At 31.9% G+C, this 27017-nt stretch overlaps 2 protein-coding genes across 2 annotated transcripts; both read left to right on the plus strand.

The window, feature by feature from the left end:
• The first annotated feature begins 5563 nt into the window (after positions 1 to 5563).
• LOC123319009 (ubiquitin carboxyl-terminal hydrolase 10-like) lies at positions 5564 to 7841 on the plus strand. Its single transcript, XM_044905809.1, has 3 exons — positions 5564 to 5817; positions 5901 to 6141; positions 7067 to 7841. Exons 1-3 carry the CDS (start codon positions 5657 to 5659, stop codon positions 7691 to 7693), a joined length of 1029 nt encoding a protein of 342 aa, XP_044761744.1. The 5' UTR covers positions 5564 to 5656; the 3' UTR covers positions 7694 to 7841.
• Positions 7842 to 18118: 10277 nt separating this feature from the next.
• Positions 18119 to 20403, plus strand: LOC123319048 (ubiquitin carboxyl-terminal hydrolase 10-like). Its single transcript, XM_044905891.1, has 3 exons — positions 18119 to 18379; positions 18463 to 18703; positions 19629 to 20403. Exons 1-3 carry the CDS (start codon positions 18219 to 18221, stop codon positions 20253 to 20255), a joined length of 1029 nt encoding a protein of 342 aa, XP_044761826.1. The 5' UTR covers positions 18119 to 18218; the 3' UTR covers positions 20256 to 20403.
• Positions 20404 to 27017: the final 6614 nt, after the last annotated feature.

Here is a 27017-nt window from a genome sequence, read left to right on the forward strand (position 1 = left end):
CATTTCTTATGAAATCTTTGAAATGTTTTGATTGTTTTGAGTTCTTCCGTGCATGATATTCGAGATTCTTGTTATGTGTCGGTTACTTATAAGTAGAATTTTTCAACTTTTTTTCATATATATAAGAGTGTAATCTATAAGTTCAGATTATGATATTTTTCTTCACCATTCCCGTACACCATGATTATACGTAGTTGATTCCTTGAATTTGTTTCCTATTTTTCAATGCAATCATTTACTGAAACGGAATTATAATTCTCATTACAGAGGAAAGTGTAAAGTATTACAGTTGATGTTCTGAAAAATGTTGTGAATAAAAAAACTTACTTCAAAAATTGATGCCAAAAATTGGTGGTGATTAGTAAGGCGAGTGAATACTTCGATGCGAAATTCCAAGGAGGATATTTTAGGTCATCCTACATCTGAAGGCATTATGTCATCAGTATGTGCGGAATAGAATATCTAATTTAGAAGAAACAAATTATTGTTATTTAGATTTGATACATGTTGAGATTGTTTTCATAAAAATTCAATAAATATTAAAGGAAATTTTTACGGCTCTTTTATTTTGAAACACCTGATACAATAAGTGAGTTTCATCGAAAATCAATGGTATAATTCTCAAAAGCTGTTATATTGTAGAAAAAAAAATTACGTAGGGGAAAGAAAATCCATTGATAGGTACTATAATAGTTAATATCTTTGCAAACTGTATATTTGAAAGCTTTGGTCCAAGATTCTCGAAAATTTCATCCAAATGCGTGAGATATCATAATATTCTCACAAAGCATCAAGTTATGTTTAACACTTAAATAACTAAATATAAATGTTTATTGATTTCATTACTGCCTACAAATTTTGAACAGAAGAATTGTAAAAATTAAAGATTCAAAAACCATTTCACATTAATGACATAAACTCCAGCCTATTGTTAATGAAGGATTAGAAAAATTTCATATTATGAATATGAATTGGTGTCATTATCCGTGGGGTAACAACAGGTAGAAAAAGCCTTTTCATTTGTCAACCTGTTATTGAAGGTTTTATGTAAAGTACCTATTATCATTATTATTATATTTAAATAGATTTCAAATATGTTGTTGCTTGATAAAGGAACTGTAGAACGAGTTGGAACATATTTTTAATGAATTCCTGGAATTTCCATTGGTTGGGAAAAAAGTTTATTTAGGTACATTATTGTAGAAGATTGAAGGACGTTAAATTAGACATCTCATTTAATTTTCTGGGTTCAATGTAATTTCCCTAGAACGATATACAGGACAATCCTAAGCAAAACGATTCTTCTTTGATAGTCAACCCAATTCCTTCATCTTGTTCTGTCAGACTATCTTATCTCATAAAGGAATCTCACAGAACTGTCATATACAGGGTGATTCAAAACTCGAGGCGAAAAATTTAATTAACATATAGAGACTGATATTCTTGATTTAACGTAAAAAAAATTTTGGCCATTGAGGCTTCGTTTCCTAGTTTTTGGACATCAATGTATCTGTATGCAACCAATTAAATTTCATGAATTACAGTAAGCCTATAAATAAATGAGATGAATTTCACCTGGTGACAGAACACTTATTGTTTGCCAATTTAAAAATTGCTTTGCTGGTTTAGTTTTTCTGTTAAACATGCAGTTTTCTAACGAAGACTATGCAGATATTAATTTTGTGTACGGTTTTTGTGATTGCAACTCATTAAAAGCTTGTCGGGAGTAGGTACAACATGAGATTTCCTAATAGACAACAACCATCTCGCCGAGTGTTTTCTGACGCTTATCAAAGGTGCTATGGCCAGCGGCGAGATCACCTGATTTGAATTCTTTGGATTATTTTGCATGGGGTCATTTGAAACAACATATTTACGCAGTGGAAATCAATGATACAGAACAATTAATGGAACGAATTATTAATGCGGTCGAATCCACTTAGAATAGGCAAAACATGCAATTAGTGTACAATTCCCTCATTCTCCGTTGCCAAAAGCATGTATCGATGCTAATGGTGGCATTTTTGACCATTTGATTGAATTTTGTCTGTTTTTTTATCAGCTATTAAAGTTTAAAATTGATGACATGCAGAAATTTTGAAAACTTATACCTCGGAAACAAGGCAATATCCAAAAATTTTATTTTACTTTTTATATCAAGAATAGAAGCTTGTTCCTCAATTTTTTGCCTCGAGTTCTGAATCACCCTGTATACACGTTGGATTATATTTAAAGTGTCATGATCTCAACAAAAGCAGTAGATGAACAATGAACAAAAAAGAATGAATTAAAAAGATAATGCAAGATCGAAGATCCTCTGGAAGGAGAGCGGTAGGAAGATCGAGGAAAAGATGGTGGGTAAGCTGAGTCTCCACTTCAGTAGAAACACCTTGAAGAAGAACAGGTTATGACCTAAATGAAAGGGGAAGAAGAAGAAGAATGCGTGTAATTATCCGTCAGGTAACATCATATAGGAAAGGCCCTATACCAACCAATTGTTGAAGGTTTTATGATAAAGTACTTATTTTATCATATTAGAATAGCTTTTAAATATTTTGTGGCCTAATGAAGGACTTCTATATAAAAATATTTTTAATGAATTCCTGGAATTTCCATTTGTTTGAAAAAAAATGATTGTTGAAGGTTGAAGTAGGGGAAATAAGACATGTGATAATTTTCTGGGATCAATGTAGTTTTACTACCAACGATAAACAGGGAACTCCAAGTAACATGAACATGAACCCAGACTGATTACGAATATGAAACTTCGGATATATATACTATAACCAGCCGGCCCTAGCGGCCGCTATCTTCTTTAAGGACAGCGGCCGCTGCCTTCTAGAACGATCGCGAATGAACGGTAATGTTTTCTGCTCCTATATAAGCCGTTGGTGCCTCAATAATTGTCTGCCCTTACATATAATTATCGTATATATAACAGATGAATTTAATAATTTGGAATCTACTAGATTTGCCGGAGTTTTCTCAGAAGAGATTTATGCAAAAACCTTTGAGTATTCAATACTCAATGCTGATAGGTAATCTCCTTGCTGAGAGAAGACATAGGTACTTCACAAATTTCAATTTATTAATTATTATTCAATGCGAGATCTGCATAAGGTATAAGGACCAGATCGATTATCACTCCATCTGCAGATTAATGATGTTTCTAATAAGAACGTAACGTTGTGAATTTGTAATATTTCAGTCAAAATATTCCAAATAATATAGTATTATTTTGAAACAAATTCGAGGCTATAAAAATGGCCAGAACGGGCTACATACACAATAAATAAATATATAGTATAACCAGTCCTTTTCGAGATCTGAAAAGTTGTATTGAACATTTTCATATAATATGATTTTGCATAGTGCTGTCCAGCGTCAGGCTGAGTTTGGGAAAGGGTTTTTCTTCCGACTTGCCTATAGAAGTTTCATTATTCCAGAATGGAATCATATCTTTACTCAAATAAAGTATGTCTTATGTCACCCCAAATCAATGTACTTATACAGGGTAATTCAAAACTCGAGGCAAAAAATGAAGGGACATATGGAGACTGATATTCTTGATTAAATGTAAAAAAAAAGTTTTGGCCGATGAGGTTTCGATTCTGAGTTTTTGGATATTAATAATGTTTCTGTATGCAACCAATTAAATCACATAAATTACAGTAAGCCTAGAAATGAATTAGATCAATGTCACCTGCTGACAGAACAATTATTTTTCGCCAATTTAAAAATTGCTTTGATGGTTTAGTCCTTCTGTTAAACATGCAATTTTCTAACGAAGAATAGGCAGATATTATTTTTGTGTACGGTTTTTGTGATGGCAGCTCATTAAAAGCTTGTCGGGAGTACAACATGAGATTTCCTAATAGACGACAAAAATCTAATCTAATTCATCTCATTTGAATCCTTTGGACTATTTTGCATGGGGACATTTGAAAGAACAAGTTGACACAGTGGAAATTAATGATAAGGAACAATTAATGAAACGAATTATCAATGCAGTCGAATCCACTAATAGGCAAAACATGCAATTAGAGTACAATTCCTTTATTCTGCGTTGCCAAGCATGTATCGATGCTAATGGTGGCATTTTTGAACATTCGATTTAATTTTTTCTGTATTTTTATCAGCTATTAAAGTTTAAAATTGATGATATGCAGAAATTTTGAACACTTATATCTCGGAAACAAAGCAATATCCAATAATTTTATTTTATCTTCTTTATCAAGAACAGCAGCCTGTATACGTTCCTCAATTTTTCACCTCGAGTTTTGAATCACTGTATATTCAGAATGGAAAAGAAATTATTGTAATTAGTTCAGTAGTTCTAGAGTTCATTCATCATAGATAAACAGACCCCTTCAGATATTAATAATAATAATATTAAATACACATTCTCTCAAAATTTCTCAAAAAATACTTTCTACATATACTTCTATACAAAATATATATGTATGATGACTTTGTTCATTATATAAGATAACGTTTATTAATGGTCATCGGGTCTTACTACGAGTGCGAAATTTCATTTTGTTCATTATATTGAATTTGACATCTTGATCTGACAAAGGTTCGCGAAGAAATCAGTGTCTCCAAAAAATTCGTAGTTCTAGATACCATTTTTGAAGATTATTTTCAATTTGTTTACTAATGCTAAAATTAATTATTCTGCGTTATCCCCGAAAATTAGGTGGATAGGTGATATCAGAGGGATTTTTTATGGAATGTAAAATGAAATGAAATATAACATTACCCTTAACTGAATTCAAGAAAGTCGTTAAAATTTTTCAAAACGCACCCAAGAGAGAACAATACCTCCTACCCTCACTACCCCCATCAGGTATTAGCATTAGCCTTTTCTGAGAAAAACGATAACCAGATAGGGAAGGGAGGGGGCACATCTATATAAGTTAGAGGCCTCTGAAAATTTCTCAATTTTGTGTATCTTATTCTAAGGTGTTCATTTCCTGGCGATACTCAAACTAAAAGTTGTTCTATATTTTGGTGTTATAGGTTATACAATTTTCAAGTTATGGACGTGAGTATTTAACTTTTGATTTTGTTATATTTAGTTTCCATCAATTACTTTCTGATAATTAAGGTTTTATTTCATTAAGTATCAGAAATATTATTTTCATTTTTGAAAGTTAATGTACAATCTGGTCTTCTCCTGGAAGTTTGAAATTTCTCCAATAAGGCTTTGGAAAGAATACCTCAATATATAACGTAGTTTTTATTTCAGAATTCGCAGTTATTGTCGACGGAAGTCAAAAATAGGCGAGATAAATCATCCATGATTTCGGTTTCTACCAAATCAATAGACCAGCGCACTCATAGATTGGGAAGTGAGTATCAATAAGTGAATAAAATCTTCATCCAGCTGAAATAACTTATATATTCTAACTAGTAAAAGGTTTTTCAATAAATATTTTTTTACATTATGAGCAGTAAAAGCTTGCATATTTCTCATTTCGAAGAGCTCCAGTCAATCGAGCAAGTTTTCTTTCATATCACATCAACATTTAACTGGGTGTTGAATTAAAGATTTTTGTGTTTTTATTTTCTATTTGTAGGAAATTGGAAATATTTTAAATAAATTTCTTTTCTTTCAGAATACTTATACGATTACAAAATTGATAGAAGTAATATGAGCCTACAACCTAGGGGTTTGATCAACAGGAGCACATTCTGTTATATAAACTCCATATTACAAGCCCTTCTAGCATGTTCACCATTATGCCAATTACTGAAAGGACTTAATTATACTTCGAATGGAATCATCACCTCAACACCTTGCATCGAAATCATGTAAGTTTCATTCTGTTTGAATTTCCGTCTCTTGGATATAAATGTTCTGATAATCACAAATTTAATTCTTTCAATTATTGTAGGTGCGAATTCTTCAGCCAATTTAAGGAGTTTTCTGGTTCACCTGAAACTCGTTTATCGAAAAAAAATAAAAATAAACGAAGAAACTTCGATGCCTATTGTGGAGATTCCCTCGAAGTTTCATCTTTCTACAAAATTCTGAATGGTAGCAGAAGTGACACATTCCTGATTGAAGGGCAGCAAGAAGATGCCGAAGAATTTCTGGGTCTCCTTTTGAATGGGCTCAACTATGAAATGAAAAGTGTGAGTACAATTTTCGTTACACTATACAAAACTATACTTGTCTGATATGTTTTAAACTGCATTTCTGTGTCGGATACGAAATTGTCTAGCCCTTCGTCGCGGTCATAGACTACATTGATTAATTATGATCAAATATCCCTTGAAGAATTATTGTGAGCCATCGCATTTCATAGGAATTGGTGTATTGGTGAAAATCTCATCAAGAATTCTGATATAATAATATTCGATTTAAAGCCGTCAGCCATTTTCGTTTTAACCCAATTTGAATCATTATACTAGTCCCAATCTCGACTTCACAAGGATTTCATAGATATTTGAATACATACATAGTTACTATCCTCATACAATTCTGTGATATTTTCGCTGATCGAATGACGCAAAGCCTTTCTCAATTATCGCTTTCCACCAATATCTGGGAGGAGCAGTTTGACAATTCCTGTCAAAATACGGGACGTATCGAGTACCTTCAATCCCATGTTTTCAAAAACAGCACGAGATGGTAAAGAAGGCATCAACTGAATGGTGATTTTTCGAGAACTATCCTGCGTCGTTGTATAATCGAATACCTATTGTCTATACTCTTGTGATATTAAAACTCATTATTTTATGTTTTACCTATACTGAGAGCTTCATTCAACAATTTTAATTGTTTTGTTTTGTTTAGTAGTGTGAGTTTTGTAGTTTAGTACTGTCGACGCCAAACACTTTGGGCATTTCCGGTAAAAGTATTGAAAGATACTTAAATTTTTTTGACGCAATGATTAATATTAACGCACCTAGTTAGGTCTATATACAATCTTTGATTGATTATTTCCATCGTGGAAACTTTTCCCTTTCCAGGACATTTTGTATCTATAATTGACGAAGATACTTTGAATATTCATCTAAAGTCGATCATAAAGTGATTTCTTGTTTATTTTTCTAGATGATGAACATGTTTGAGAGGGAAGACGAAGAAACAAACAAACAAACTCCTATAGAGAATATTTTTGGTGGAAAACTTCTATCAAATATCCATAAAAAAGGTGAGGAATCTACGTCGAATACCCAACCGTTCTTCACCCTTCAATTGGATATTGAAAGGGCCACTACAATCTTTGAAGCCCTCAAACATCTCACAGACGTCAAGAAAATCGAGGGTTTTATTTCTTCAAAATCCAAGCAAAACATCGAGGCCTGGCAACAGATATTAATTGAACAGCTGCCTGTAGTTCTAGTGCTACATTTGAAGTACTTTCAATTTGACTGGAATGGCGACTGTTCGAAGATAACAAAAAAAGTTAGTTACCCGATGAATCTCCAAATTGATCCAAAAATTCTTTCGGAGGGAACCAACCGTTCTTCAGGAAAGGAAAAATATAAATTATTTGCTATAGTTTATCATGAAGGTGAAGAAGTCAGTGATGGACATTACCTAACAGATGCTTTTCACGATGGTTATAACACCTGGCTGAGGTTCGATGATGAGAAGGTCAAGGCTGTACCAGAACATAGTGTTCTAAAACCACAAGGTCATAGGGTACCTTATCTTTTATTTTATAGACGAATATAAGTGATAGTGGAAAAATTTGATCGATTATTCGTATAGTTCGGATCAATTATATAATATTTTATTTTGTTTCTTTTCCTTGATGCCTATTATAAATTGTAAATATTATGCAAATATGTATATTATATTTTAATAAACAATATAAATCGCAGTCATTCTCTTTATTATTTTCCATCAATAAAAGATCTACCAGAAAATCTCGGCAAATATAAAGATTCATTTGGAAAATTGAAGAAGTTCACCATTTGTAAAACTGGATTGGTGTCTGATAATTTTCGAGAATTATTTTTCCTAGAACTTGGTTTCAGCACATATACAGACCATGACAAAAGATTTTGTAATGTATCGAAGAAAAACATGGGTTCTCATCTAGGTCCCTGTTTTTCATAATCTATTCGAATAATATATTCTTCTGTTTTCGTCATGCTCGGTTTTGGTTATATGCAGATACCCTTTAGATATTTTTCAGGACAAGAATTACAGATGATTGTAACTTACCGCAGGAAGACCTTGATAGATTATCAATATTATCATCTCCTGTTCCAATATACTGAGAGAAAGGTTTATTTATTTGCATACAATTTCACAGTTTGTTAAAACCATATAAATTGAATAATATTTATCAATATTCATTATTTATAAAATTTATCAAATACTAAAGCTCAAAATGAAATTAACAGCTTAGATACCTACAAATAACAATGAAGTTAAAATCGCGTTTTCGTATGTATGTTATTTTAAAAGAAAATATATTTTAGTAGAAGATATATCTTTCGGTGCAACTTGTTATGTTCATCTCAAATATAACAATTTATTAAGACCAAGAACTGTCTCATTTCATCCAATCTTAGATACTTCAAAAAAATCTAAGTTATATGTGGAACAACGATCGCTCCCATCTAATAAATATTTGTTGCATATAAGTAATAAAAACTCATATCCAAATATATCTTCCTAGTGCGAATTATGTTAGACCAAGCTTGTCTTGGCTGATTTGTTGTTCTGTATTATCCTGCAGGCCTGCACCTCTCGTGCATCAGCTTCAGCGATCTATTTTTTTTAACGTTTGTAGTATTTTCTCTTACCGATTGGCCATCGCTGAGATCGATTTATATTATTCTGCTCGTGAGTGTAGTGGATTGTATAAGAAATGAAATTGTTCAGGGAATAAGCTGAAATATTTTATATTGAAGGGCATCTCGTACTGCAAAAATTGATACTTCGACAAAAAGGAAAATCTCCAAGATACCAGAAACTTTCATCTGAAATGAAGAGATAACAAAAGCAGAAAATGATAAAATAATAAAATTAGATTCAATACATCAGATTGACCTAAAATTGAGAACCCAATTCAAAAAAGATTGAAATGAAATAACGAGGTAATAATCTCAATCTAGAAACAAATATTTTCAAAAATTAAAGAAGTCTAATAGTAATAGCCTTTCGATACAGCAAACAGCTGTTCTCTTTTTAGGAGTGTTGTCATAATCTTGATGTGTTTTATATTGAATATTGTATAAACTTCACTCTAGTTTTGAATGAAACAGTTGTTATGATAATTATATTTTTCCAAATTCAAACTTTTAGCGGGAAAAAATCATTTCTGAATTTTCGCTGGATATAAGAAACCGGCAGAAAGGCGGCCATCAATTTTCAAATAAATATTTTTTCACAGTAAAAAAGAATGCTTCCAGTTGAATTATTGAATAATGACAGGGTTTCGACAAAGCAGAATTTGATAAAAAATAAAATATTCATTTCCGTAAACATTGATGACTTAAATATCTTCTTCTAAATATTGAAATCCTCCATTTCTTATGAAATCTTTGAAATGTTTTGATTGTTTTGAGTTCTTCCGTGCATGATATTTGAGATTCTTGTTATGTGTCGGTTACTTACAAGTAGATTTTTTCAACTTTTTTTTCATATACACTTCTCACAAAAATTAAAGGAACAAAAAATTTTCGGAATTTTTTGGTGATTTTCAACAGGCTGTATTTCAGTGAAAAATGGTCGTACAGGAAATAAAAAAAAACGCTTTTGAAGCTTGAAGACTCTAGTTTTTGAATTCATTGGTCAAAAATTTTTCGGAGCACCGGTAGCCATGCAATCCTTAGATTAAGTACGAAGAAAAAATTTTCAAAATTTTTCACATTTTTTTTTGCTCTATGGGCATGGAAAAATTCTTTCGAGCTAGAACAATGCATAGGTCGCATAGCCTCTTTATTCAGCTTCAATTTGCTTTTCACGGGCTTCAGATACGACCATTTGTCTTTGAGATATCAAATTTTGAATGCAAAAGGATCCTTTTTCACTCAACTGCCAATATCTCTGGAACTACTGGTCGCCCAGCGAGCTGCCAGGCGGCGTCTTTTTCTGCAGAAAATTTCCTACAAAAATCTGCTATGGTTAATTAAAAAAAAAATTTTTTTCACCTGTTACGTTAACGTGAAAAAAGAGCAAAAAAATGCAATTTTTCCTTTTTTTCGCTAATCGCCTATATCTTCGTCAATATTGGGGGGAAAGCTTAGGTTAGAAAAGAATTTTACAGTCTAATGTATCCCAAAGGCCCCCCTAAATCAGTAGATTGATCGGTTCAGCGGTTTTCCTGGACCGATTGATTGAAATTTTGAAAAAATTAAACGAACAAGGTTTTTGTTCCTTAAACTTGACCTAATTTTTTGAAAAATCAATAATTTCATTTTTTTTCACTTTTTACTCAATTTTGTGTTTTTTAAAGATTAATTATCGAAAAAAAAATCCAAAAAAAAGTTTTTCAAAAATTTCGAAAATTTACAAAAAAAAATTTTTGAAAATTTAAAAAAATCGAAAAAAATCAAGAAGCCATTTCTGACTCACCTCCACTGAAGCTCAAAAAAAAAATTATTAAATAAATTTAAAGTTGATCTAAGCTGCCCACGGTACTCGTTGTGCGAAATTCTTTTTTTTTTGAAATTTTCAAAAAATTTTTTTTTGGAAATTTTCGAAATTTCTGAAAAAAATTTTTTGGATTTTTTTTTTCGATAATTAATCTTTAAAAAACACAAAATTGTGTAAAAAGTGAAAAAAAATGAAATTATTGATTTTTAAACAGATTAGGTCAAGTTTAAGGAACAAAAACCTTGTTCCCTTAATTTTTTCAAAATTTCAATCAATCGGTCCAGGAAAACCGCTGAACCGATCAATCTACTGATTTAGGGGGGCCTTCGGGATACATTAGACTGTAAAATTCTCTTCTAACCTAAGCTTTCCCCCCAATATTGACGAAGATATAGGCGATTAACGAAAAAAAGAAAAAATGGCATTTTTTGCTCCTTTTTCACGTTAACGTAACAGGTGAAAAAAATTTTTTTTTAATTAACCATAGCAGATTTTTGTAGGAAATTTTCTGTAGAAAAAGACGCCGCCTGGCAGCTCGCTGGGCGACCAGTAGTTCCAGAGATATTGGCAGTTGAGTGAAAAAGGATCCTTTTGAATTCAAAATTTGATATCTCAAAGACAAATGGTCGTATCTGAAGCCCGTAAAAAGCAAATTGAAGCTGAATAAAGAGGCTATGCGACCTATGCATTGGTCTAGCTCGAAAGAATTTTTCCATGCCCATAGAGCAAAAAAAAAATGTGAAAAATTTTGAAAATTTTTTTCTTCGTACTTAATCTAAGGATTGCATGGCTACCGGTGCTCCGAAAAATTTTTGACCAATGACTTCAAAAACAAGAGTCTTCAAGCTTCAAAAGAGTTTTTTTTTATTTCCTGTACGACCATTTTTCACTGAAATACAGCCTGTTGAAAATCACCTAAAAATACCGAAAATTTTTTTGTTCCTTTAATTTTTGTGAGAAGTGTATATAAGAGTGTAATCTATAAGTTCAGATTATGATATTTTTCTTCACCATTCCCGTACACCATGATTATACGTAGTTGATTCCTTGAATTTGTTTCCTATTTTTCAATGCAATCATTTACTGAAACGGAATTATAATCCTCATTACAGAGGAAAGTGTAAAGTATTACAGTTGATGTTCTGAAAAATTTTGTGAATAAAAAAACTTACTTCAAAAATTGATGCCAAAAATTAGTAAAGGATTGGTGGTGATTAGTAAGGCGAGAGAATACTTCGATGCGAAATTCCAAGGAGGATATTTTAGGTCATCCTACATCTGAAGACATTATGTCATCAGTATGTGCGGAATAGAATATCTGATTTAGAATAAACAAATTTTTGTTATGTAGATTTGATACATGTTGAGATTGTTTTCATAAAAATTCAATAAATATTAAAGGAAATTTTTACGGCTCTTTTATTTTGAAACACCTGATACAATAAGTAAGTTTCATCGAAAACCAATGGTATAATTCTCAAAAGCTGTTATATTGTAGAAAAAAAAATTAGGTAGGGGAAAGAAAATCCATTGATAGGTACTATAATAGTTAATATCTTTGCAAACTGTATATTTGAAAGCTTTGGTCCAAGATTCTCGAAAATTTCATCCAAATGCGTGAGATATCATAATATTCTCACAAAGCATCAAGTTATGTTTAACACTTAAATAACTAAATATAAATGTTTATTGATTTCATTACTGCCTACAAATTAAATTTTCATGTGATAAATTATTTCTTCACTGTCCTAATTCAATCTTACGAAGGCGTAGAAGGGCCACATAATATTTTAAAAATATTTTTCCTTAAATTCCGACTTTGAAGTCGGAATTTAGTTAAATTCCGAGTTCAAAGTCGGAATTTAACAAAATTCCGAGTTCAAAGTCGGAATTTAACTAAATTCCGAGTTCAAAGTCGGAATTTAACAGAATTCCGAGTTCAAAGTCGGAATTTAACAGAATTCCGAGTTCAAAGTCGGAATTTAGTAAAATTCCGTTAAATTCAGAGATCTGAATCCTCTCGTGAATATCTCAGCATATTTGGAAATGAACCAATTCGTCATAGAGCTGCCTATATGAGGTTTTCTCACCGTTGTAATGACCTCTTCATGTAAGAAACATCAAAGCACACCGGGTGTACCTCGGTGTGTACTGATTTCTTGTCCATTGAACCTCACGAGTACATATGAGAAGGAAATTTATTCATAAAATATCCGGAATATACCTAAAAACCTGTTATGTCTAAAAAAATATTCATGTCATGTCATGTCATCTCTGTAAAAGGTTGTCATATCATTGTTATGACCTCTCATAGAAGAAAACTCAAATAATAATGTACACCCTGTGTACATAATTATTCATTCATCATAAATGTGGGAACACCTTGTTATATGAATTTGACTATTTGTAGAAACGCAAACTGTAATTCAGGAACAAATCTACGTCGTCGTAGAACACCCTGTAGAAGTTCGGAAGTGAATAAAATTCCGAGTTTGAAGTCGGAATTTAGTAAATTCCGACTTTGAACTCGGAATTTAACAAAATTCCGACTTTGAACTCGGAATTTAGTTAAATTCCGACTTTGAACTCGGAATTTAACAAAATTCCGACTTTGAACTCGGAATTTAACTAAATTCCGACTTCAAAGTCGGAATTTAAGGAAAAATATTTTTAAAATATTATGTGGCCCTTCTACGCCTTCGTACAATCTTACCTTACCTAACCTTAAAATTATTCAGTTTTATTGCCATACTCACATTTGTCGAAAAATTATATCCTTCAACTTGAAATGCGTGCTGCAAGAGTTGAAAGCAAACGCTTGTAAAAAAAATTAATTTATTTTGAACAGAAGAATTGTAAAAATTAAAGATTCAAAAACCATTTCACATTAATGACATAAACTCCAGCCTATTGTTAATGAAGGATTAGAAAAATTTCATATTATGAATATGAATTGGTGTCATTATCCGTGGGGTAACAACAGGTAGAAAAAGCCTTTTCATTTGTCAACCTGTTATTGAAGGTTTTATGTAAAGTACCTATTATCATTATTATTATATTTAAATAGATTTCAAATATGTTGTTGCTTGATAAAGGAACTGTAGAACGAGTTGGAACATATTTTTAATGAATTCCTGGAATTTCCATTGGTTGGGAAAAAAGTTTATTTAGGTACATTATTGTAGAAGATTGAAGGACGTTAAATTAGACATCTCATTTAATTTTCTGGGTTCAATGTAATCTCCCTAGAACGATATACAGGACAATCCTAAGCAAAACGATTCTTCTTTGATAGTCAACCCAATTCCTTCATCTTGTTCTGTCAGACTATCTTATCTCATAAAGGAATCTCACAGAACTGTCATATACAGGGTGATTCAAAACTCGAGGCGAAAAATTTAATTAACATATAGAGACTGATATTCTTGATTTAACGTAAAAAAAATTTTGGCCATTGAGGCTTCGTTTCCTAGTTTTTGGACATCAATGTTTCTGTATGCAACCAATTAAATTTCATGAATTACAGTAAGCCTATAAATAAATGAGATGAATTTCACCTGGTGACAGAACACTTATTGTTTGCCAATTTAAAAATTGCTTTGCTGGTTTAGTTTTTCTGTTAAACATGCAGTTTTCTAACGAAGACTATGCAGATATTAATTTTGTGTACGGTTTTTGTGATTGCAACTCATTAAAAGCTTGTCGGGAGTAGGTACAACATGAGATTTCCTAATAGACAACAACCATCTCGCCGAGTGTTTTCTGACGCTTATCAAAGGTGCTATGGCCAGCGGCGAGATCACCTGATTTGAATTCTTTGGATTATGTTGCATGGGGTCATTTGAAACAACATATTTACGAAGTGGAAATCAATGATACAGAACAATTAATGGAACGAATTATTAATGCAGTCGAATCCACTTAGAATAGGCAAAACATGCAATTAGTGTACAATTCCCTCATTCTCCGTTGCCAAAAGCATGTATCGATGATAATGGTGGCATTTTTGACCATTTGATTGAATTTTGTCTGTATTTTTATCAGCTATTAGAGTTTAAAATTGATGACATGCAGAAATTTTGAAAACTTATACCTCGGAAACAAGGCAATATCCAAAAATTTTATTTTACTTTTTATATCAAGAATAGAAGCTTGTTCCTCAATTTTTTGCCTCGAGTTCTGAATCACCCTGTATACACGTTGGATTATATTTAAAGTGTCATGATCTCAACAAAAGCAGTAGATGAACAATGAACAAAAAAGAATGAATTAAAAAGATAATGCAAGATCGAAGATCCTCTGGAAGGAGAGCGGTAGGAAGATCGAGGAAAAGATGGTGGGTAAGCTGAGTCTCCACTTCAGTAGAAACACCTTGAAGAAGAACAGGTTATAACCTAAATGAAAGGGGAAGAAGAAGAAGAATGCGTGTAATTATCCGTCAGGTAACATCATATAGGAAAGGCCCTATACCAACCAATTGTTGAAGGTTTTATGATAAAGTACTTATTTTATCATATTAGAATAGCTTTTAAATATTTTGTGGCCTAATGAAGGACTTCTATATAAAAATATTTTTAATGAATTCCTGGAATTTCCATTTGTTTGAAAAAAAATGATTGTTGAAGGTTGAAGTAGGGGAAATAAGACATGTGATAATTTTCTGGGATCAATGTAGTTTTACTACCAACTATAAACAGGGAACTCCAAGTAACATGAACATGAACCCAGACTGATTACGAATATGAAACTTCGGATATATATACTATAACCAGCCGGCCCTAGCGGCCGCTATCTTCTGGAAGGACCGCGGCCGCTGCCTTCTAGAACGATCGCGAATGAACGGTAATGTTTTCTGCTCCTATATAAGCCGTTGGTGCCTCAATAATTGTCTGCCCTTACATATAATTATCGTATATATAACAGATGAATTTAATAATTTGGAATCTACTAGATTTGCCGGAGTTTTCTCAGAAGAGATTTATGCAAAAACCTTTAAGTTTGAGTATTCAATACTCAATGCTGATAGGTAATCTCCTTGCTGAGAGAAGACATAGGTACTTCACAAATTTCAATTTATTAATTATTATTCAATGCGAGATCTGCATAAGGTATAAGGACCAGATCGATTATCACTCCATCTGCAGATTAATGATGTTTCTAATAAGAACGTAACGTTGTGAATTTGTAATATTTCAGTCAAAATATTCCAAATAATATAGTATTATTTTGAAACAAATTCGAGGCTATAAAAATGGCCAGAACGGGCTACATACACAATAAATAAATATATAGTATAACCAGTCCTTTTCGAGATCTGAAAAGTTGTATTGAACATTTTCATATAATATGATTTTGCATAGTGCTGTCCAGCGTCAGGCTGAGTTTGGGAAAGGGTTTTTCTTCCGACTTGCCTATAGAAGTTTCATTATTCCAGAATGGAATCATATCTTTACTCAAATAAAGTATGTCTTATGTCACCCCAAATCAATGTACTTATACAGGGTAATTCAAAACTCGAGGCAAAAAATGAAGGGATATATGGAGACTGATATTCTTGATTAAATGTAAAAAAAAAGTTTTGGCCGATGAGGTTTCGATTCTGAGTTTTTGGATATTAATAATGTTTCTGTATGCAACCAATTAAATCACATAAATTACAGTAAGCCTAGAAATGAATTAGATCAATGTCACCTGCTGACAGAACAATTATTTTTCGTCAATTTAAAAATTGCTTTGATGGTTTAGTCCTTCTGTTAAACATGCAATTTTCTAACGAAGAATAGGCAGATATTATTTTTGTGTACGGTTTTTGTGATGGCAGCTCATTAAAAGCTTGTCGGGAGTACAACATGAGATTTCCTAATAGACGACAAAAATCTAATCTAATTCATCTCATTTGAATCCTTTGGACTATTTTGCATGGGGACATTTGAAAGAACAAGTTGACACAGTGGAAATTAATGATAAGGAACAATTAATGAAACGAATTATCAATGCAGTCGAATCCACTAATAGGCAAAACATGCAATTAGAGTACAATTCCTTTATTCTGCGTTGCCAAGCATGTATCGATGCTAATGGTGGCATTTTTGAACATTCGATTTAATTTTTTCTGTATTTTTATCAGCTATTAAAGTTTAAAATTGATGATATGCAGAAATTTTGAACACTTATATCTCGGAAACAAAGCAATATCCAATAATTTTATTTTATCTTCTTTATCAAGAACAGCAGCCTGTATACGTTCCTCAATTTTTCACCTCGAGTTTTGAATCGCTGTATATTCAGAATGGAAAAGAAATTATTGTAATTAGTTCAGTAGTTCTAGAGTTCATTCATTATAGATAAACAGACCCCTTCAGATATTAATAATAATAATATTAAATACACATTCTCTCACAATTTCTCAAAAAATATTTTCTACATATACTTCTATACAAAATATATATGTATGATGACTTTGTTCATTATATAAGATAACGTTTATTAATGGTCATCGGGTCTTACTACGAGTGCGAAATTTCATTTTGTTCATTATATTGAATTTGACATCTTGATCTGACAAAGGTTCGCGAAGAAATCAGTGTCTCCAAAAAATTCGTAGTTCTAGATACCATTTTTGAAGATTATTTTCAATTTGTTTACTAATGCTAAAATTAATTATTCTGCGTTATCCCCGAAAATTAGGTGGATAGGTGATATCAGAGGGATTTTTTATGGAATGTAAAATGAAATGAAATATAACATTACCCTTAACTGAATTCAAGAAAGTCGTTAAAATTTTTCAAAACGCACCCAAGAGAGAACAATACCTCCTATACCCTCACTATACCCCCATCAGGTATTAGCATTAGCCTTTTCTGAGAAAAACGATAACCAGATAGGGAAGGGAGGGGGCACATCTATATAAGTTAGAGGCCTCTGAAAATTTCTCAATTTTGTGTATCTTATTCTAAGGTGTTCATTTCCTGGCGATACTCAAACTAAAAGTTGTTCTATATTTTGGTGTTATAGGTTATACAATTTTCAAGTTATGGACGTGAGTATTTAACTTTTGATTTTGTTATATTTAGTTTGAATCAATTACTTTCTGATAATTAAGGTTTTATTTCATTAAGTATCAGAAATATTATTTTCATTTTTGAAAGTTAATGTACAATCTGGTCTTCTCCTGGAAGTTTGAAATTTCTCCAATAAGGCTTTGGAAAGAATACCTCAATATATAACGTAGTTTTTATTTCAGAATTCGCAGTTATTGTCGACGGAAGTCAAAAATAGGCGAGATAAATCATCCATGATTTCGGTTTCTACCAAATCAATAGACCAGCGCACTCATAGATTGGGAAGTGAGTATCAATAAGTGAATAAAATCTTCATCCAGCTGAAATAACTTATATATTCTAACTAGTAAAAGGTTTTTCAATAAATATTTTTTTACATTATGAGCAGTAAAAGCTTGCATATTTCTCATTTCGAAGAGCTCCAGTCAATCGAGCAAGTTTTCTTTCATATCACATCAACATTTAACTGGGTGTTGAATTAAAGATTTTTGTGTTTTTATTTTCTATTTGTAGGAAATTGGAAATATTTTAAATAAATTTCTTTTCTTTCAGAATACTTATACGATTACAAAATTGATAGAAGTAATATGAGCCTACAACCTAGGGGTTTGATCAACAGGAGCACATTCTGTTATATAAACTCCATATTACAAGCCCTTCTAGCATGTTCACCATTATGCCAATTACTGAAAGGACTTAATTATACTTCGAATGGAATCATCACCTCAACACCTTGCATCGAAATCATGTAAGTTTCATTCTGTTTGAATTTCCGTCTCTTGGATATAAATGTTCTGATAATCACAAATTTAATTCTTTCAATTATTGTAGGTGCGAATTCTTCAGCCAATTTAAGGAGTTTTCTGGTTCACCTGAAACTCGTTTATCGAAAAAAAATAAAAATAAACGAAGAAACTTCGATGCCTATTGTGGAGATTCCCTCGAAGTTTCATCTTTCTACAAAATTCTGAATGGTAGCAGAAGTGACACATTCCTGATTGAAGGGCAGCAAGAAGATGCCGAAGAATTTCTGGGTCTCCTTTTGAATGGGCTCAACTATGAAATGAAAAGTGTGAGTACAATTTTCGTTACACTATACAAAACTATACTTGTCTGATATGTTTTAAACTGCATTTCTGTGTCGGATACGAAATTGTCTAGCCCTTCGTCGCGGTCATAGACTACATTGATTAATTATGATCAAATATCCCTTGAAGAATTATTGTGAGCCATCGCATTTCATAGGAATTGGTGTATTGGTGAAAATCTCATCAAGAATTCTGATATAATAATATTCGATTTAAAGCCGTCAGCCATTTTCGTTTTAACCCAATTTGAATCATTATACTAGTCCCAATCTCGACTTCACAAGGATTTCATAGATATTTGAATACATACATAGTTACTATCCTCATACAATTCTGTGATATTTTCGCTGATCGAATGACGCAAAGCCTTTCTCAATTATCGCTTTCCACCAATATCTGGGAGGAGCAGTTTGACAATTCCTGTCAAAATACGGGACGTATCGAGTACCTTCAATCCCATGTTTTCAAAAACAGCACGAGATGGTAAAGAAGGCATCACCTGAATGGTGATTTTTCGAGAACTATCCTGCGTCGTTGTATAATCGAATACCTATTGTCTATACTCTTGTGATATTAAAACTCATTATTTTATGTTTTACCTATACTGAGAGCTTCATTCAACAATTTTAATTGTTTTGTTTTGTTTAGTAGTGTGAGTTTTGTAGTTTAGTACTGTCGACGCCAAACACTTTGGGCATTTCCGGTAAAAGTATTGAAAGATACTTAAATTTTTTTGACGCAATGATTAATATTAACGCACCTAGTTAGGTCTATATACAATCTTTGATTGATTATTTCCATCGTGGAAACTTTTCCCTTTCCAGGACATTTTGTATCTATAATTGACGAAGATACTTTGAATATTCATCTAAAGTCGATCATAAAGTGATTTCTTGTTTATTTTTCTAGATGATGAACATGTTTGAGAGGGAAGACGAAGAAACAAACAAACAAACTCCTATAGAGAATATTTTTGGTGGAAAATTTCTATCAAATATCCATAAAAAAGGTGAGGAATCTACGTCGAATACCCAACCGTTCTTCACCCTTCAATTGGATATTGAAAGGGCCACTACAATCTTTGAAGCCCTCAAACATCTCACAGACGTCAAGAAAATCGAGGGTTTTATTTCTTCAAAATCCAAGCAAAACATCGAGGCCTGGCAACAGATATTAATTGAACAGCTGCCTGTAGTTCTAGTGCTACATTTGAAGTACTTTCAATTTGACTGGAATGGCGACTGTTCGAAGATAACAAAAAAAGTTAGTTACCCGATGAATCTCCAAATTGATCCAAAAATTCTTTCGGAGGGAACCAACCGTTCTTCAGGAAAGGAAAAATATAAATTATTTGCTATAGTTTATCATGAAGGTGAAGAAGTCAGTGATGGACATTACCTAACAGATGCTTTTCACGATGGTTATAACACCTGGCTGAGGTTCGATGATGAGAAGGTCAAGGCTGTACCAGAACATAGTGTTCTAAAACCACAAGGTCATAGGGTACCTTATCTTTTATTTTATAGACGAATATAAGTGATAGTGGAAAAATTTGATCGATTATTCGTATAGTTCGGATCAATTATATAATATTTTATTTTGTTTCTTTTCCTTGATGCCTATTATAAATTGTAAATATTATGCAAATATGTATATTATATTTTAATAAACAATATAAATCGCAGTCATTCTCTTTATTATTTTCCATCAATAAAAGATCTACCAGAAAATCTCGGCAAATATAAAGATTCATTTGGAAAATTGAAGAAGTTCACCATTTGTAAAACTGGATTGGTGTCTGATAATTTTCGAGAATTATTTTTCCTAGAACTTGGTTTCAGCACATATACAGACCATGACAAAAGATTTTGTAATGTATCGAAGAAAAACATGGGTTCTCATCTAGGTCCCTGTTTTTCATAATCTATTCGAATAATATATTCTTCTGTTTTCGTCATGCTCGGTTTTGGTTATATGCAGATACCCTTAAGATATTTTTCAGGACAAGAATTACAGATGATTGTAACTTACCGCAGGAAGACCTTGATAGATTATCAATATTATCATCTCCTGTTCCAATATACTGAGAGAAAGGTTTATTTATTTGCATACAATTTCACAGTTTGTTAAAACCATATAAATTGAATAATATTTATCAATATTCATTATTTATAAAATTTATCAAATACTAAAGCTCAAAATGAAATTAACAGCTTAGATACCTACAAATAACAATGAAGTTAAAATCGCGTTTTCGTATGTATGTTATTTTAAAAGAAAATATATTTTAGTAGAAGATATATGTTTCGGTGCAACTTGTTATGTTCATCTCAAATATAACAATTTATTAAGACCAAGAACTGTCTCATTTCATCCAATCTTAGATACTTCAAAAAAATCTAAGTTATATGTGGAACAACGATCGCTCCCATCTAATAAATATTTGTTGCATATAAGTAATAAAAACTCATATCCAAATATATCTTCCTAGTGCGAATTATGTTAGACCAAGCTTGTCTTGGCTGATTTGTTGTTCTGTATTATCCTGCAGGCCTGCACCTCTCGTGCATCAGCTTCAGCGATCTATTTTTTTTAACGTTTGTAGTATTTTCTCTTACCGATTGGCCATCGCTGAGATCGATTTATATTATTCTGCTCGTAAGTGTAGTGGATTGTATAAGAAATGAAATTGTTCAGGGAATAAGCTGAAATATTTTATATTGAAGGGCATCTCGTACTGCAAAAATTGATACTTCGACAAAAAGGAAAATCTCCAAGATACCAGAAACTTTCATCTGAAATGAAGAGATAACAAAAGCAGAAAATGATAAAATAATAAAATTAGATTCAATACATCAGATTGACCTAAAATTGAGAACCCAATTCAAAAAAGATTGAAATGAAATAACGAGGTAATAATCTTAATCTAGAAACAAATATTTTCAAAAATTAAAGAAGTCTAATAGTAATAGCCTTTCGATACAGCAAACAGCTGTTCTCTTTTTAGGAGTGTTGTCATAATCTTGATGTGTTTTATATTGAATATTGTATAAACTTCACTCTAGTTTTGAATGAAACAGTTGTTATGATAATTATATTTTTCCAAATTCAAACTTTAAGCGGGAAAAAATCATTTCTGAATTTTCGCTGGATATAAGAAACCGGCAGAAAGGCGGCCATCAATTTTCAAATAAATATTTTTTCACAGTAAATAAAGAATGCTTCCAGTTGAATTATTCTTTCGCAGATTCAATAATGACAGGGTTTCGACAAAGCAGAATTTGATAAAAAATAAAATATTCATTTCCGTAAACATTGATGACTTAAATATCTTCTTCTAAATATTGAAATCCTCCATTTCTTATGAAATCTTTGAAATGTTTTGATTGTTTTGAGTTCTTCCGTGCATGATATTTGAGATTCTTTTTATGTGTCGGTTACTTACAAGTAGATTTTTTCAACTTTTTTTTCATATACACTTCTCACAAAAATTAAAGGAACAAAAAATTTTCGGAAAAAATCAAGAAGCCATTTCTGACTCACCTCCACTGAAGCTCAAAAAAAAAATTATTGAATAAATTTAAAGTTGATCTAAGCTGCCCACGGTACTCGTTGTGCGAAATTCTTTTTTTTTTGAAATTTTCAAAAAATTTTTTTTTGGAAATTTTCGAAATTTCTGAAAAAATTTTTTTGGATTTTTTTTTTCGATAATTAATCTTTAAAAAACACAAAATTGAGTAAAAAGTGAAAAAAATGAAATTATTGATTTTCAAAAAGATTAGGTCAAGTTTAAGGAACAAAAACCTTGTTCCCTTAATTTTTTCAAAATTTCAATCAATCGGTCCAGGAAAACCGCTGAACCGATCAATCTACTGATTTAGGGGGGCCTTCGGGATACATTAGACTGTAAAATTCTCTTCTAACCTAAGCTTTCCCCCCAATATTGACGAAGATATAGGCGATTAACGAAAAAAAGGAAAAATGGCATTTTTTTGCTCCTTTTTCACGTTAACGTAACAGGTGAAAAAAATTTTTTTTTAATTAACCATAGCAGATTTTTGTAGGAAATTTTCTGCAGAAAAAGACGCCGCCTGGCAGCTCGCTGGGCGACCAGTAGTTCCAGAGATATTGGCAGTTGAGTGAAAAAGGATCCTTTTGCATTCAAAATTTGATATCTCAAAGACAAATGGTCGTATCTGAAGCCCGTAAAAAGCAAATTGAAGCTGAATAAAGAGGCTATGCGACCTATGCATTGGTCTAGCTCGAAAGAATTTTTCCATGCCCATAGAGCAAAAAAAAATGTGAAAAATTTTGAAAATTTTTTCTTCGTACTTAATCTAAGGATTGCATGGCTACCGGTGCTCCGAAAAATTTTTGACCAATGACTTCAAAAACAAGAGTCTTCAAGCTTCAAAAGAGTTTTTTTTTATTTCCTGTACGACCATTTTTCACTGAAATACAGCCTGTTGAAAATCACCTAAAAATTCCGAAATTTTTTTGTTCCTTTAATTTTTGTGAGAAGTGTATATAAGAGTGTAATCTATAAGTTCAGATTATGATATTTTTCTTCACCATTCCCGTACACCATGATTATACGTAGTTGATTCCTTGAATTTGTTTCCTATTTTTCAATGCAATCATTTACTGAAACGGAATTATAATTCTCATTACAGAGGAAAGTGTAAAGTATTACAGTTGATGTTCTGAAAAATGTTGTGAATAAAAAAACTTACTTCAAAAATTGATGCCAAAAATTGGTGGTGATTAGTAAGGCGAGTGAATACTTCGATGCGAAATTCCAAGGAGGATATTTTAGGTCATCCTACATCTGAAGGCATTATGTCATCAGTATGTGCGGAATAGAATATCTAATTTAGAAGAAACAAATTATTGTTATTTAGATTTGATACATGTTGAGATTGTTTTCATAAAAATTCAATAAATATTAAAGGAAATTTTTACGGCTCTTTTATTTTGAAACACCTGATACAATAAGTGAGTTTCATCGAAAATCAATGGTATAATTCTCAAAAGCTGTTATATTGTAGAAAAAAAAATTACGTAGGGGAAAGAAAATCCATTGATAGGTACTATAATAGTTAATATCTTTGCAAACTGTATATTTGAAAGCTTTGGTCCAAGATTCTCGAAAATTTCATCCAAATGCGTGAGATATCATAATATTCTCACAAAGCATCAAGTTATGTTCAACACTTAAATAACTAAATATAAATGTTTATTGATTTCATTACTGCCTACAAATTAAATTTTCATGTGATAAATTATTTTTTCACTGTCCTAATTCAATCTAACCTTACCTAACCTTAAAATTATTCAGTTTTATTGCCATATTCACATTTGTCGAAAAATTATATCCTTCAACTTGAAATGCGTGCTGCAACAGTTGAAAGCAAACGCTTGTAAAAAAAATTAATTTATTTTGAACAGAAGAATTGTAAAAATTAAAGATTCAAAAACCATTTCACATTAATGACATAAACTCCAGCCTATTGTTAATGAAGGATTAGAAAAATTTCATATTATGAATATGAATTGGTGTCATTATCCGTGGGGTAACAACAGGTAGAAAAAGCCTTTTCATTTGTCAACCTGTTATTGAAGGTTTTATGTAAAGTACCTATTATCATTATTATTATATTTAAATAGATTTTAAATATGTTGTTGCTTGATAAAGGAACTGTAGAACGAGTTGGAACATATTTTTAATGAATTCCTGGAATTTCCATTGGTTGGGAAAAAAGTTTATTTAGGTACATTATTGTAGAAGATTGAAGGACGTTAAATTAGACATCTCATTTAATTTTCTGGGTTCAATGTAATTTCCCTAGAACGATATACAGGACAATCCTAAGCAAAACGATTCTTCTTTGATAGTCAACCCAATTCCTTCATCTTGTTCTGTCAGACTATCTTATCTCATAAAGGAATCTCACAGAACTGTCATATACAGGGTGATTCAAAACTCGAGGCGAAAAATTTAATTAACATATAGAGACTGATATTCTTGATTTAACGTAAAAAAAATTTTGGCCATTGAGGCTTCGTTTCCTAGTTTTTGGACATCAATGTTTCTGTATGCAACCAATTAAATTTCATGAATTACAGTAAGCCTATAAATAAATGAGATGAATTTCACCTGGTGACAGAACACTTATTGTTTGCCAATTTAAAAATTGCTTTGCTGGTTTAGTTTTTCTGTTAAACATGCAGTTTTCTAACTAAAACTATGCAGATATTAATTTTGTGTAAGGTTTTTGTGATTGCAACTCATTAAAAGCTTGTCGGGAGTAGGTACAACATGAGATTTCCTAATAGACAACAACCATCTCGCCGAGTGTTTTCTGACGCTTATCAAAGGTGCTATGGCCAGCGGCGAGATCACCTGATTTGAATTCTTCGGATTATTTTGCATGGGGTCATTTGAAACAACATATTTACGAAGTGGAAATCAATGATACAGAACAATTAATGGAACGAATTATTAATGCAGTCGAATCCACTTAGAATAGGCAAAACATGCAATTAGTGTACAATTCCCTCATTCTCCGTTGCCAAAAGCATGTATCGATGATAATGGTGGCATTTTTGACCATTTGATTGAATTTTGTCTGTATTTTTATCAGCTATTAGAGTTTAAAATTGATGACATGCAGAAATTTTGAAAACTTATACCTCGGAAACAAGGCAATATCCAAAAATTTTATTTTACTTTTTATATCAAGAATAGAAGCTTGTTCCTCAATTTTTTGCCTCGAGTTCTGAATCACCCTGTATACACGTTGGATTATATTTAAAGTGTCATGATCTCAACAAAAGCAGTAGATGAACAATGAACAAAAAAGAATGAATTAAAAAGATAATGCAAGATCGAAGATCCTCTGGAAGGAGAGCGGTAGGAAGATCGAGGAAAAGATGGTGGGTAAGCTGAGTCTCCACTTCAGTAGAAACACCTTGAAGAAGAACAGGTTATGACCTAAATGAAAGGGGAAGAAGAAGAAGAATGCGTGTAATTATCCGTCAGGTAACATCATATAGGAAAGGCCCTATACCAACCAATTGTTGAAGGTTTTATGATAAAGTACTTATTTTATCATATTAGAATAGCTTTTAAATATTTTGTGGCCTAATGAAGGACTTCTATATAAAAATATTTTTAATGAATTCCTGGAATTTCCATTTGTTTGAAAAAAAATGATTGTTGAAGGTTGAAGTAGGGGAAATAAGACATGTGATAATTTTCTGGGATCAATGTAGTTTTACTACCAACGATAAACAGGGAACTCCAAGTAACATGAACATGAACCCAGACTGATTACGAATATGAAACTTCGGATATATATACTATAACCAGCCGGCCCTAGCGGCCGCTATCTTCTGGAAGGACCGCGGCCGCTGCCTTCTAGAACGATCGCGAATGAACGGTAATGTTTTCTGCTCCTATATAAGCCGTTGGTGCCTCAATAATTGTCTGCCCTTACATATAATTATCGTATATATAACAGATGAATTTAATAATTTGGAATCTACTAGATTTGCCGGAGTTTTCTCAGAAGAGATTTATGCAAAAACCTTTAAGTTTGAGTATTCAATACTCAATGCTGATAGGTAATCTCCTTGCTGAGAGAAGACATAGGTACTTCACAAATTTCAATTTATTAATTATTATTCAATGCGAGATCTGCATAAGGTATAAGGACCAGATCGATTATCACTCCATCTGCAGATTAATGATGTTTCTAATAAGAACGTAACGTTGTGAATTTGTAATATTTCAGTCAAAATATTCCAAATAATATAGTATTATTTTGAAACAAATTCGAGGCTATAAAAATGGCCAGAACGGGCTACATACACAATAAATAAATATATAGTATAACCAGTCCTTTTCGAGATCTGAAAAGTTGTATTGAACATTTTCATATAATATGATTTTGCATAGTGCTGTCCAGCGTCAGGCTGAGTTTGGGAAAGGGTTTTTCTTCCGACTTGCCTATAGAAGTTTCATTATTCCAGAATGGAATCATATCTTTACTCAAATAAAGTATGTCTTATGTCACCCCAAATCAATGTACTTATACAGGGTAATTCAAAACTCGAGGCAAAAAATGAAGGGATATATGGAGACTGATATTCTTGATTAAATGTAAAAAAAAAGTTTTGGCCGATGAGGTTTCGATTCTGAGTTTTTGGATATTAATAATGTTTCTGTATGCAACCAATTAAATCACATAAATTACAGTAAGCCTAGAAATGAATTAGATCAATGTCACCTGCTGA

The sequence above is a fragment of the Coccinella septempunctata genome, chromosome 8, assembly GCF_907165205.1.
Source record: "Coccinella septempunctata chromosome 8, icCocSept1.1, whole genome shotgun sequence".
In the NCBI taxonomy this organism is placed as follows: Eukaryota; Metazoa; Arthropoda; class Insecta; order Coleoptera; family Coccinellidae; genus Coccinella; species Coccinella septempunctata.

Bases quoted from the DNA above. Each gene is read 5' to 3' on its own strand.
- LOC123319009 (XM_044905809.1), top strand. From the start codon at position 5,657: ATGAGCCTACAACCTAGGGGTTTGATCAACAGGAGCACATTCTGTTAT. The intron at 5,818-5,900 runs GTAAGTTTCATT...CAATTATTGTAG, and splicing joins ACACCTTGCATCGAAATCAT to GTGCGAATTCTTCAGCCAAT. The intron at 6,142-7,066 runs GTGAGTACAATT...TTATTTTTCTAG, and splicing joins TCAACTATGAAATGAAAAGT to ATGATGAACATGTTTGAGAG.
- LOC123319048 (XM_044905891.1), top strand. From the start codon at position 18,219: ATGAGCCTACAACCTAGGGGTTTGATCAACAGGAGCACATTCTGTTAT. The intron at 18,380-18,462 runs GTAAGTTTCATT...CAATTATTGTAG, and splicing joins ACACCTTGCATCGAAATCAT to GTGCGAATTCTTCAGCCAAT. The intron at 18,704-19,628 runs GTGAGTACAATT...TTATTTTTCTAG, and splicing joins TCAACTATGAAATGAAAAGT to ATGATGAACATGTTTGAGAG.